This window comes from Oreochromis aureus, linkage group 8 (genome assembly GCF_013358895.1).
Source record: "Oreochromis aureus strain Israel breed Guangdong linkage group 8, ZZ_aureus, whole genome shotgun sequence".
NCBI classification, from domain to species: Eukaryota; Metazoa; Chordata; class Actinopteri; order Cichliformes; family Cichlidae; genus Oreochromis; species Oreochromis aureus.
Window position 1 is genome coordinate 13626813 of NC_052949.1, and position 13919 is coordinate 13640731.

The following is a 13919-nucleotide window of genomic DNA, read 5'->3' on the forward strand; positions in this document are numbered from 1 at the left end:
GGATGAATACACTATTACTTATTCTGGCTCCATTCAATGTCATCATCAGCCTTTACAGTGTCAGATCCGCTCAATAAAGGGCATTATTTCTAAAAGGATAAGCGCTGCATTAATCCTTTTATGCTGCTTTCAGCAGGATAGACTCTCCCATAGCTAATATTAATGTGCTAGGTGTCAAGAGTGAGATGGCTAATCCTGATAACTCAGGATGTACAGTCAACTTTGCAGATGGCTATCTGCCCCGCGCTAGCACTCCTAATAGGCACAGGAACAGGATGTACTTTTAATGCTGCACTTCCCGAATGTCGTCTTCAAAGAAAACGATAATTTTCAACGGGGCTTTCTGAACTGAGAAGATAAGCCAGGGAACGGGGGAGGACAAAATAAAAATGATGCTTGCCTCAGAGAGGAAAAATAGCTTCCTGATATAGTCCTAGCTCCCTCTTTAAAGCTGACACCTAGAACATACAGTTTATCAATTATACATGAAGCCAGAATCCATCTTCTGTTGGCAGCTTGTTTGGATCCGGCCCGAGCCCTCTGAGTGGTGAAATGTGTCTGGGAGCCCCCATCCCTCCTGTCGCCTTTTTCCACTTGCAGCCTGTCCTTAAATCAATCCCTTTTTAGGCCTGAATTTATTTTTCCTGTAACAAATCTGTCTTGGCAAATGATGTCACATAAGCGGGGAGAATGACAGCCTGATGTCTATGTGGGGAACATCAACCTTGCTCCAGCAGCCTCCTCCCAAGGTGAGTAATCATGCTGAGGAGCGGTGCAGAGTGTGGATGCCAGCCAGAGTCCAAACAAACCCAGAGTCTGTTGCTCAAGATAAACAAACCAATTAGGGGGAAGGCATGTTATTCCTCAGTTGGTGGGATATTTGCTAGATGGAAAATAATCAATGCATTCTTATTTCCACGGGGTGAAGCTGAAAAAGTCCTGAGCAGAATAAAATCTAGGCTGAGAGGCAGAGTAAAATTATTCATTAGAAAAAAAATAAATAAATAAATAATGGGACTAAACTAGCTACTAGTCATGTAATTAATCCATACAGGCTCAGTGGAGAGAGGAGAGCACAGAGGGGAAGATTCATCAGAGCTTTTTTGCCCCCTTGCTCCCAGGGATACATGCCCTTCTTGTGTGGATGAGTCAGCTTACATCTTCTGACAACTGTGAGCCAAGGGCTTTGTCAAAAGGAACCACAGTTATTGTTTTGATTGGTCCCCCCTTGTTATGTTGGGAGCGCAAAATGCTTTCAAATGTGATTGCGCCACAGCATCTGAAAATAAAGCACGCACATATAGAACATCAAAAAAAGGACATGTCTGCTTTTTATTTACTGAGGACAATCATTTGGCACTTTGGCGCTCTCTCTGGCCTCTCCCCGACACTGGAGCGAGCAGCACTATCGGTAATTGCGGGGAGCGGCCTCGGTGGCCGGCCAAAAGCATTAGACAACTGGGCTCACGGTGCATGACATTCAAGCTGGCTAGTAACGACGGACACGCTAATCAAAGCGTCTCTGGCCTCCCCGCGACAGTGTGACTGGAGGACTTTTGCCCAGTTGGGGTGATGTGCAGCTGCTCTGGCTGCCTTTCCGCACTTCCCCCCGCAGGGCCTGGGCACCAGGCTAACCACTGGCACAAGACTTTAGATGCTGGAGAAACAAGAAAAAAAATGGCGGAGGCTAACAATAAAACACATGAAAAATAAATCACAGCCAGCTTGTTAGCATGGCAGGGAGAGGAGCAAAGAGGAAAAGAGAGAGAGATGGGGACAGAGAGAGGAAGTCAGGGGAAAAAAAAAAGAACTGGGTTAAGAGATTTAATGTGCTGCTGAAAATCTGACACTTGCCAGAGGTCCAAATGTTCCACCAGAGCAACGGCAGCCCTGCCGGCTAAGTCTCTTTAAAGCCTCCAAAGCTGCTTACAATATACACTTGAGAAACAATAGATAAGGTCAGAGTAGTAGCCTATGTCTGAGAGGGACCATGTATGAAAAATCAACACTTTCACACTGCGTGTGCTGACCTCAGGCATGCTGACGGCAACCCAGGAAAAAAAGACGTTTGTATTAATTCTGAAGCAATTAAGTGACTGATTACACAAGTACACTTTTTTTTTTTTCCAATTTCAGAAAGTAAAAACAGGGCGATAAAATCTGAACGATTTGAGGAAAGTATTGAATTGCAGTTTTGCCTTTGCGGTTTGATTTTGAATTAGTTCTGACTTTCTGTACCTTCCTACCTGAAAAACTAATAAAAACAGATCACGTCAAAGTAACTCAAGGGCTACTTTTTTACAGTTAAAATCGTTTACTTGATACCATCTTGTTGCTTCAGCAGTAAGCTTAGCTTAAAGAGTCCTGAAGTCCTAAAATAAAGAATTCCCACTAACAGATTGTGTAAAGTTGACTAATTAGTACATTGCATGTTGTTTGATTAATCCTTATGAAGACAGAAAAGATAAACCGCTTGAAAAAAAGCACATTTTGGGAGTTTTGCTTATGTATGACTAAAAGCAGAGACTCAAAGAAATCACTGCTACATATTATTACTTAAAAAAAAAACTTAGGTTGGCTTCACAATGCAGCAGATATTGGACTGAGATCAGCGACTAACTTAGGACAGAATCTTACCATTAAAAAAATTCAAGAATGCATCATCAACACATGAATGAATCATTTACTTTCAGGCCTGATTTATGAACTAATGTTTCAGATGAGACAGCAACTACTAAAAGCAGCTTACAACTCTAATTTCACTGTACGTCACATTACACTGCAACAAAAACGAGCACAATAGTGGCCAACTCCATCTGCCACATTCTTTTGAAGCGCTCTGTATGGGTTAATTATTTACCAAGTTACATTCTCAAGGATTCAGACCATTAGACAGTCAAAATAAAATGACTGCTAGCCAATGCTTGTTACTTATAACTAATAATTAGAGAATAGAAATGACCTTTTCTCATGATAACCCGGTAAAAATATTACTACAGCCTCCTTGGTGGTTGCCCAGTGATTGCATTGAATTTTGTGGCTGTCAGAGACCAATATACCATCTGCTTCCTAGAGGTTGAGCATGCAACACCCTCAACCCTGGGATACCTCAAGTGAAAAAAAAAAGCATGTTCTTACTATTTGATTTAAATTTGCCTCTAAAGAAAAAGCTTCATCAAAAATAACACCTAGATTTCTAAGGTTATGCTTCTGTGAGGAACCTAAATCACCCACTTGCTGTTTAATATCAGACATTGCACTGTCCGGTACAATAATCAAAGTTTCAGTTTTGTCTGGGTTTAGCTGTAAGCAATTGTTGTTCAACCATTGTTTAATGTTTAATGTCTGATTAAGTCAATCAGAGCGGAGAACTATGAACTTCAGAAGGCTTAAATGAGTAGTATAGCTGAATATCGTCAGCAAAAAGATGATAAGATACATCAGGAAACTGCCGCATTATCTGGCCTAAAGAAAAAATGTATATTAAAAACAGAATAGGTCCCAGCATGGAACCCTGAGGAACTCCACACAGCAGCTCTGTGGATTCAGACATGATCTGGTCTGCAGACACACTAAAATTTTATTGTATTGTAAGGTAAAGACCCCGCAGTAATAGAGCGAAAACACTTTGCGAAAGTAGAAATGAAGAATTCCCTTTTCACAGGAAGAAACCTCCGGCAGAGGCAGCCTCAAGGAAGGATTGAAGGTAAGGGGAGGGAGACAGGACAATTACATCCCACACAGAATTAATGGGTCTGAAATAATAAAAAACCTTCAGGATTACAATGTCAGTAAATTCATTATAAAATACTGTACATTAGCCTCAAAAGTCATGATTGTCATTTTAATTCACCGTGTATCCAGGATAAAATGACAGAACAAAGCTGTGCCCAACTTATTGTAGATCATAAACAAATTACAGCATAAAAGGAAAAATGAAACCTTGCAGAAGGAAACAATTCTCAGAGAACAGTGTCCCACATCTGCTGTACAGAGATGCACATCTGTGGTGATTCTTTGTAGGCCTCTTTCAGAAACTGTCACAGTGACCTCAGTGCTACAGATGGTTTGTGGCGAGGAGAAGATTCCAGCAATATTTACTCAGTCAAGGCTTTATTCTCCAGCGTGATAATGTAACACCGTCTGACACTTAACTCTACTCACTATCTTTGCCCAGGAGACATGCTACCCTAAAGCGTCTGCGGTTCCATCATGTGAATCTTAATCAGATACTTAGCCAGTAGAGCAGGTTTTTACTCTCCCTGGTGAGAGTATCAACACATGGCCATCAGGCACAATTCACAGCCGCAAAGTGGCTATTTATTTTCTGCTCAGCATTACTTGACAAATAATTACTCAGTCTATTCAATTAAGCCGTGGAACTCACACAAATGGCCACAACATCCCAGTGTAGCACTGAAACATTACTCCACGTTTTACAACTTGGTCTCATGAATAAAAAGGCACACACATGGCAGGTGCTTTGATGCCTAGGGAGCGAGGGGACAAGGTGATGGCGAGCAGAAATATCATTAAGTCCGAACTATTTCATCCAGAGGAAAACAGCCTTGTTGCCGGTGGAGCAGATGCGCAGAGTAATCTGGGATGAAAGGACATGGTGTTTTCCCGACTGCAGAAGAAAAACAGTTTTTACAAGGTGACGTGTGTGTAGAAGGAGAGAGTCGGCATGCTGCTAGAGCACTATGGAACGCAGCCTGGGAGCTTACCACAGGTGCAAAACAATAGATTTTTAATTGCGTTTATTATTTTTTATTATTAATTTACAGATCCAACCGAGTCACAAATAGCAGACTGATGATTTCTGTGCAATCAGTGCATCACTGAAGGGGTATCAGAGGTATTTAATTTGAGTTTCTTGTTTGTTTGTGACTTTACCACCTCTATTTTTTACTTTTTTACTTCAATTAGCTTTATTTTGACCTCAGCAGCGGAGAGAAGAAGTTAGGACGACTGTAAATGACAACTAAAGACAATGCAACTGTCACAATGAGATTAAATGAATAAAGTTTTTAACAAAATAACTATATAACATTAAAAATGTTTTTCTTTGTTCCATTGGTATTTTTTAATCTAAGAATAAATATAAATTCAACAAAGGTATTTGTATTTATGTATTGATTATATTTTGTTTTATGAAGCAATGCTTGGGTACAGCTAACTGAGTAGCACAGCTTACTTATTTAACAATGGCATCAAACTAATATTCCGCATCGACTGAATCTTCAGTCAAGGTTCCTGCAACTATACAGGAATGAAAAAAAATCCTGTTAAACTTCACACAAAAATCCGTGCACAATAATAAATACATAAAGATCAATACATAACCCACTGCGTACGATGAGAACGTCCTCTCCGTAATAAACAAGGTGAAATCTTGACATCCTGTGAACCTTCAGCACAACAACACATTTCCTTTGCCAAAGATTACACTGTAAATATAGAATAAACGGGCAAACAGAACAATCACTAGTGAGATAAAAGTACATTATCTCTCTACCATCCATCCGTTTTCTTCCTCTGATATTTGTGGTGTGGGGCTGGAGCCGGGTTACCGGTCAGCCATTGCATTGCATTCAATGGTAATGCAATAATAAGCGATGGTAATAAGCGACTGGACTTTTTTAAGGTTCTTGAAGACGTCCAGTCGCTTTTCTTTCCAGGATCCTTAGATTACCATGACCTGAATGACTGAGAACCTACACAGACACAATAATAAAAATTATAGGACTGTCAAAGAGATCAGTCTGATTACATGATAGTAATCGGATATTGTTTACAGAGGTTAAGTAAGAAAGCTGTTGCACACCATAGCAATCGCCATCTGCTGGCCTCTAGATAGAATAAAGGTTTTTTACTGGCTTCATATTTCTGAATTTGGCTTACATCCACCTGCAAGGTCAACTTACTGATTTATTGGAGAGAAACTGACAAAAAGCCTCAAAACTCAAAGCTATGAGTTATACAAGTGTATATGTGTATTGTCAACATATGCGAAATGCCATATGATTTAAAATATTATGTCCCATTTGACCTCTGACCTCTCCTTCAAGATCAATAGATTGAGCCAAAGTGATAATAAAGCTATTTAGCGCTACTTAAATGATAATGAGCTTTCAGACTGACAGGAACATGGTGGCAAGTACATTACTGTAACAGGTAATAACTTTTTAAATACATAACAGTTTTATTACATGAGCAATGTCCCTGTTTTTTTCATTTCTTTAACAAAACAAACTTGTAATGAAAAACTTTTTTCACCTGATATTTATTATTAAAGATGTAAACAAACAAATGAAAGCTACACATGTACTAGATCACATAAATAAAAAATATTATATTAAAACAGCTTTCAGCAAGTTTTCACTGCACTGAAAACTTCAAGTCCAATAAAAACAAACAAACAAACAAACAAACCAAAATAAATATATAAAAAATACAATACTACTAGAGAGTGAGCTGCCTTGTCAGACGTTTGCACTTTTGGAGTGCTTCTTCTTCTTCTTCTTCTTCGTTTTCTTCTTATTATTACTATGATTATTATTATAATAATCATTTCCATTATTATTTCCTTGAGTTAGCATTAAACTGTCCTGTCAGATGTTAGCATCATCACTGAGAGGTTACTGAATCACACAACTTTCATTTTTGCATCTATTAAACGCACACAATGCGTAAAATGAGACCAAATACTAGAATCCTGCATTTATTAATTCCCTTGAAGGAATTTTGAAGAGAAACTTTACAGTGGATAAATCTCACATTCAGAATTCAGACTCCATTTTTAATATAATGCAGTAGTCTATGTTGGTACACATTATTTATGTTCTAACCGTAAACACTGTAAATCACAACGAATACACGAGGGCTCCAAGTCCAAGAGAACTTTTACTTTTAATGCACTACTACTATTTTTACTTAACCAAAACATCTAAAAACTGTCTGCCAACTCTGACGCGGCAAGACCGAATCGAGTCTTAAGGATAATTGTAAACAACCTAAATAAATCCCACAGTGCAGTAAAAGCCACAGTGTCTCAGCAGCCAGTGTCTCTGCCCTCTTCACCCTAATTTGCCACACTCCGCCCACTCAGGCCTGCAGCGCCGTGGAGCTGGCTGATCCTCCAGCCGGGCCGGGCCAGCCCATACGTCCCACTGGCACAGGACACCCCGCCAGGAGCCAATCACCAAGCCTGCGCTCCTGACAGCTCATTACCACTCAATTAGGCAGGTGCACCTCCATGCACAGTCTTCTGACAAATACAGCCCTCCCAGATGCATGTTTAACATTCAAGAGAATTATATAGTGACAGCAAACAGTAAACGCCTCACCCTTATCACTTGATTGCCTCAAGATTGAAATCCTATAATTGGCCCAGGCCAGCGGGAGAAAAAAATAAATAAGCCAATAAATATGATGCAGTCGACTTGTAATTGAACAATTATGAATTCATATTCATAAGATGTTTGCTGGCAATTACAAAATGCCATCTGATTAGGCGCAATTTGAAATGACATTGTTCCACGCTAAAGACACTGTGGTGTCAGCCTAATAAAGAGGAGACACATCATAGCAGTAGCTCGGCCACCGACATGACCTCCAGAGATGAGAGACATGCTGACACAGTGGCTTGGCTGGTGACAGACGGGATTTGGCACCCATTGCTCTTTGTCCCCCCTTCAAAACCTACCGCTTACGCTCGCGTGCACCGAAAAAATATCAGCGCCGAGGGTTGACTTTCACAAAATTTAACACCAGTGGGCACAGATTGTACACATAACAAAACACAAGCAAGGCAAAAATAAAAAAATAAAAATCTCGATCCCTTGAGAACAGATTCTAATCAAGATGAAATGATTTACAAATCTATTTAATAAGGCTTGCCAGAAGTCAAACTTGGCATGTAAATGCGGTGGGGATTAAATTTCATCGGCAACCAAGACTGTAACTGATCGCCTGCAGACAAAGGGGGAGCCTGCCAGATTTTTTTTCTCCCCCATCCACTTCTATTCCCTCCCTCTCCCTCTTTTTTCTTTTTTTTTTTTTTTCTCTCCACTGCCTGCATTTTGCCTCGTGATCCCTCCCTGACTGTGTGGAAGGACAGGGGCAGTGCAGAGTGGTGCAGTACAGAGTGTGGAGGAAAGAGAGAGAAAAGACAGAAAAGGAGAGGCAGGAAGGAGAGACGAGATGGAGATGGAGGAAGGGAGGAGATAAAGAATGGTGGTGAGAGGGAGAGTAAGAAGGAGAGAAGGGTAGAAAAGCAGGAGAGAGGGAGAGGGAGATCTCAAGGTCAGTGTGAGGACAGTGTGGTCCTCTGAGTTGGACAGAGACACAGCCGCAGTCACCTCTGTGCTAATCAGCCCTTCGGCTGGCTGATGAGGTGTCAGTTAGATGTGTGTGTGTGTGTGGAAAACCTTTCCCTTTGCTTTTTTGGCTGCAAAATGAAGGGGGCTGGTCGGGCGGAGTAACAATGTGTGTGTGTGTGTGCGTGCACCACTCTGGGGTGTAAGCAGGCTGACGTGCAGCTTGTGGTGCCAGTACTGCGCTTTTTTTCTGCTTTTGCCTTCCCTTTCTCCGTTTTTTTCCTTGCATATTATGCTACAGTGACTGAAGCTGAACTCAGCTTTCCCCTGCAGTGAGGGCAAGAATACAACTGCCAATTAATGCTATATGCGGTGTGCCAGTGTTAACAGTGTGAGGCATTATAGTTCAACTTGCTGTGCTGTTTGAGAAAAAAAAAAAAACTGGGAAAAAAAAAAAAAGGGTGGGCTAGCCATTTTCCTTGGGCGTGGCTAACCTCTTGCAGGCTAACGTGGATTGTGCTCCCAGCGCAGGGCGCAAACGAACAGCATCCGCAGCTGTGATTAGGTTTGTGACCTAACAGCTCTGCAGCTTGTGTCTCATTGGGTGAGTTTTGCGTATGAGGCCAATTGGCAGAGGCGAGCGTCTCCTCCGTCTATCCTTGGGTTATTTCTGACCATCTGTGCCCAGTCATTAACAGGCCTTTTCACAGTCAATTGTCTTGTTCGTCTCCCCTCTTCCCCGTCTCTGTTGGTTTCACTGTGCATGACCGTGAGGTGGAGCTTCTTCTTCTTCTTCTTTTTTGTTTTTTTTCCCCCTTGAATTTAAATGGCAGAAGTTAGGAGAGGCCATTTTATTAGCCAGGGCTAAGGAGAGCTGTGGAGACATAGGTTAATTCAAAGTGGCATCATGGAGGATGCATCAAGCAGCGGAGATCAAATTACAGGGCAAAGCCCTCGGTGGTAAAAACAAGCCAGTGGTATGCTGCATAATGTGTGTGTGTTTAACAGGAACTGTGTGTGTGTGTGTGTTTGAGAGACTAGAGAAAAAGAGAAGGGGGACACGAGGAGGAAAAAAAGGAGAAAGAGGAGGATGAAGAGGGGGGTAAAGGGATGGGGAAAATAAAAAGGAGAGGGAGAAGAGGCTAACTGGGCCAGTGTGCACATGCACACATCACCCCCTCCAATTAGAGTCACTCACCCCCCCATCCGCCCCTTCTTACAATACATCACCCTCCATTTCTGATGTTTACAGTCGTCGGGGAATGAAATAACTGCACACATCACTGCAGCAGCGACGGCATTCAAAAAAAAAAAAAAGAGAGATCTCCTCTGCCTGAAATGCGTTTAGCTATTCCTTCTTCCCCCTCATGCTTTTGTTATTGGTCTTTGTGCAATGATTTGCCTAAGGACCCAGATTTCCTAGCAACAGCCTGCCACCAAACATTTGGCAGGAGTTCAACATTCTCTCTCTTTGTGAGAAATGGCAGTGCTGCCTCCCTGCTCTGTGTCTGCCACCAGCCCTGCTGCTGCCGCCGCCGCTGCCGCTGCTGATGCTGGATGAGCCAGACTGGCTGCAAGAGCCCTCTAATAATTCTGTTTTCATCCAATCACACCACATAGTAGCAGGCACCTTGAGAGCCTCTGCCAGGATTCATCAATCACCTCTTTAACACGCATGTTCAGACAAACAGTGAGGCATGTGCGAGCAAACAGAACGCGAACGTACGCACGCGTGCACGCTCTTGTGCGCTTTCTGGTAATTAAATTTACAGATTAGAGCGAACAAAGCTGCATATACCACCACAGCAGTAGTTTAATGAAAATCAACAAAGCACATTAATGCATAGCAAAGGTTGGTACAGTGAGCGGGAGAGAGGGAGAAGATGTAAAATCTGGCCGTAAATTGGGTAAATACATCTGAGTGCTCTCGACAAGGTTAATGGAGAGAGGAGGCCTTAGTGAACGCTGGTCTAGACACGCCACACAGTATTAAGTGGGAATAGCTGTGGCAGTGTATCTGGCTAAGTACTTTAGAAGTGCGAATGGGACTCTAATAAAGCGAATGATCCCCCCTGTTTTGACAAAGAGGCCCAGGAGGGACGCTGAACACCACGTTTTAGATTCCAAGCACTGACAAACACCCATTTGTGGCCCTTCTATCCCCCCTTCCAAATCCCACGGAAGCTTTTCCCCTGCGCGCTACGCTGTCGGATGTGGGCAAAACCCAACTGCCAATTTGCAGAGGATGTGCCATGTTTGCTAATGCGAAGCAGAGGCTAAAAATGAGACCACACAAACTCTGGAGGATGGACCGACTGATCTGCTTTCTGGCACGACCACTGAAAGATTTTTTTTCCTCCCCTCTAATAAACAATTTTTCGTTTGGTATTTGTTTCTTCGACTGGGCGGCTAATTATGAAACCTCCATCATTATTTCACTGCGATGCACTCGTGTTTAGAGGACTTGTGAGCAATGGGGAGGTGGGTGGGGGGGGATTGGGAATTTCACTTGGGACAATATGCCAAGGAGTATGCTGATGGCTGAGCACTAATGCTGATTTATGTTGATAATGAACTGCTTAAAGACGTGGAATGCAGCGCAATTTCAGGGCTATCGTCTTGACTTGAGATCAGAGAAAATGTCGATCTGCCGGAATTAAATATAATCCCAAACAGTGAAACATGAGCATAGCAGGGCATCCCACTCCAGAAGCTGTAAGTAAAGACATTACCTCAGTGGGTGCAGCTCGAGCGTGTGTGAATATCTAAGCGCACATCTGTCCTCCTCAATCTGTGCGTGTGTTTTGTCTGTAAGGGGAAGATTGCGTGGGAGTCGGGGGGGGAGCTAAAACCGAATGAACTTGCATAATCAATTTTCACACTTTCACAGCACCTGTTGGCTTGTCTTCACGTTAAAAGAAATGAATGAATGCATTACATGTAGAACAATTTCACACTATGCTGCAGCTTCGCGCACAAAGACCTGGGGAAAAAAATGGGGGGAAAATGGAGCTGTATTGTCTCAATAGGTAACATAGCTCATTTCACTCGACAAAGGATGAATGGATATATTGACAATGCAGAAGGCGTGCTGAGGCATTTCCTGAATAAAGCCTCTTAACATTTTGTCCTCCTCTGGCAGTGGAGTTGGGGAACAGTCATTTTGAATGTAGAGGGTCTCACTTACCGCAATATAATAGACCTTGGCTTTCTTCACCAGCTCCCAGTTGCTGTCCAAGTCCAGGTGTTTTTCCTTTTTGTAGCAGTTTGCCGCTGCCAGGTTAGCAACAAGGGACCTGCCGAGACAGACCCCATAAATCTTCTGCCTCGCTTATCATCCATCTTAATTTTGTCTCAAAAACATCCTTAAAAAACACTCAGGCCCCAGACTTTCCTTTGTTCTTTTGTGATATATAAGGATGATAATAGTTCCTAAGAATGTCTGAGCCAAGGTGAATTAAAGTCTATCTGGATCTCTTTATTTTTCCTTTCTTTATCTGAAAAAAAAAGAAAAAGAAATACAGCAAAGAAAGGAGATTAAAATAAGCTGAGGGGTTTTCAAAGCCAAAAGAGAGACACCTTAAAATTATTCATATCATATTATCACCTGTAAAAGTTCTTCATAGATAACAAGGGTGGGAAAACAACAGAAAGAGATTACTAAATGAACACTTGAATAGTGAGTGGTGGGAGCTGGAAAGTGAAGCAGGTGGTATTATCTTAACACAGCTCATTAGCCAGTCCTCGTGCGCTGTATCTTTATGAGCGGCCATCAAAATGAGTGCAACCATCATAGCTACTTAGGCGAAAACTGCTAGGCGACCATATGACAGGAGGGTGTTGCTACACGAAGGTCTGTTCTCACATGGCGAGAAAAAAAAAAAAAAGCTGCTCTCCGTGGTTAGTGTCAAAGAAAAGAGTAACAGTGTGCTAAGCTGATCGGCGTGTGATGATGAAGGCTACGATATGGCAGCTGAATTGGGACTGTGTTTGACCCGAGCTGCCGTAATGGACTCAAAAGGTTGCTACGAGCGTGACAGACAAAACGAGTGTCGTTAACTGAGAAAGTCCAACAGACGTGAGCAGAGCAAATAACCATTATGATGTGACATATTTAAGAGGAAAAGCTGAAATGCCACAGTGAGGCACTCCAGGTTAAAACGCTCATTAGGAATTTAAAGAATCTTGGGTTTAAACAAAAGGAAAGAAAAGGAAACTAGGGAATCCAGATGATTGCTTTCTAGTTTTATCAAACTGGATTAACCGTCACGCATCGATTTCTGTTATAACTCAGTCAAACTAGAGTAAAAATAGCATGGCACCCTCCTTGTAGCATTCGGTGACCGATTTTAAGAAGCTGAGATTGAGTGTGCGGCCACTTTCAATAGTACTGGTCAGCTGGAGGAAACCTGTCGCCAAACACTTGGAGAGACTTCAATTGCTCTCACACAGATTGGTGAAGGTTTGCAAATAGTTGCCATCTGGTTTATAAGCGCAGACAGTCTGTGAACAGGTTGAAATCAATCTGTCAACCAGCACCAATAAGCGCAACTCGTATGTGACGCCTCTCTTTGCATTACCGGACTTGACTCTACTGGCTGACAGCTGCTTGTTTTTTTTGTTATACAGTGGAACCCCCGACTTAACGAAAAATTCAAGTTACGAAGGCACTTAATGGCAATATTTCTGCCGGTGTTACGGCAAAATGCCCGCGTAATGAAATCCACTGGCTCTGATTGGCTGAGCCCAGAATGCCTACAATGCCCACAATGCCTTCCGAATCATGTGACAACCCCTTGGCTTTCGTACTTGTGCTTCGCTGTTCCAGTTGAACAACCTATTGTTGTTGCAGTTAGCAATTAGCCTATAGCCTATCGTTCACTCAAAAGGCGCGATGGGTGCTTCGACTTACGAAAATTTTCGACTTACGAAAGACCCTCGGGAACGAATTAATTTCGTAAGTCGGGGTTCCACTGTATTCCTACAGATGAGGACAGATTCACTGCCTTTGGTGAATCTCTCAAATTCCTCTAGATCTGATGGTCATTTGGCATGGACCTTGGTCTTCAGTTCACCCCACAGAATTTCAAGTCAATGCTTTATGAAGGCCAGTCGGTAACGTTTACTTTAATCTTCTGCAGGTAGTTCTTCACCATGAGCAACGTTGTTGTGTTGGAAGACAAGGCGATGACCCAGACTCAGTTTTTCTGCTGATTGCTTGAGGTTTTCTTTTAAAATCTTCACGTATCCTTCTTCCTTCTTTCAACTTGACGAGATTCTTAGTTCCAGGCACACTAAGGCATCCTCACATCATAATACTCCCACCACCGTGTTTCACTGTGGGGATATTCTCTATCTCCAAACATCAGCAGCATCTCTGTGGCCAAAGAGCTCTAGATTTGTCTCATCTGATCAAGGGACACATTTCCAGTGTGTATAATCTTGCTTTACATTGCTCTCAGTATACTTTACTCTGGGTTAAAAGTGTTTCTGCTGCAGAAGTGGAGTTTTTCTTGGTCTTGCAACCTCGCGGTCCATTCCTGTGCAGGGTTTTAGTGATTGTTTTCTTTGTGAGTACAATTCCTGACTTCATTCCTC

General features: G+C 42.3%; 1 protein-coding gene across 2 annotated transcripts in view; it reads right to left on the reverse strand.

Moving 5' to 3' along the window:
* The window catches only part of LOC116327514 (adenosine kinase-like), a 127492-nt gene that overhangs the window by 58308 nt on the left and 55265 nt on the right, over positions 1-13919 (reverse strand). For both annotated transcript variants that reach the window (XM_031749140.2, XM_031749139.2), the window contains one exon: positions 11509-11617. In XM_031749140.2, the coding sequence (XP_031605000.1) occupies positions 11509-11617 (109 nt within the window). The remainder of the gene's footprint in view (positions 1-11508; positions 11618-13919) is intronic.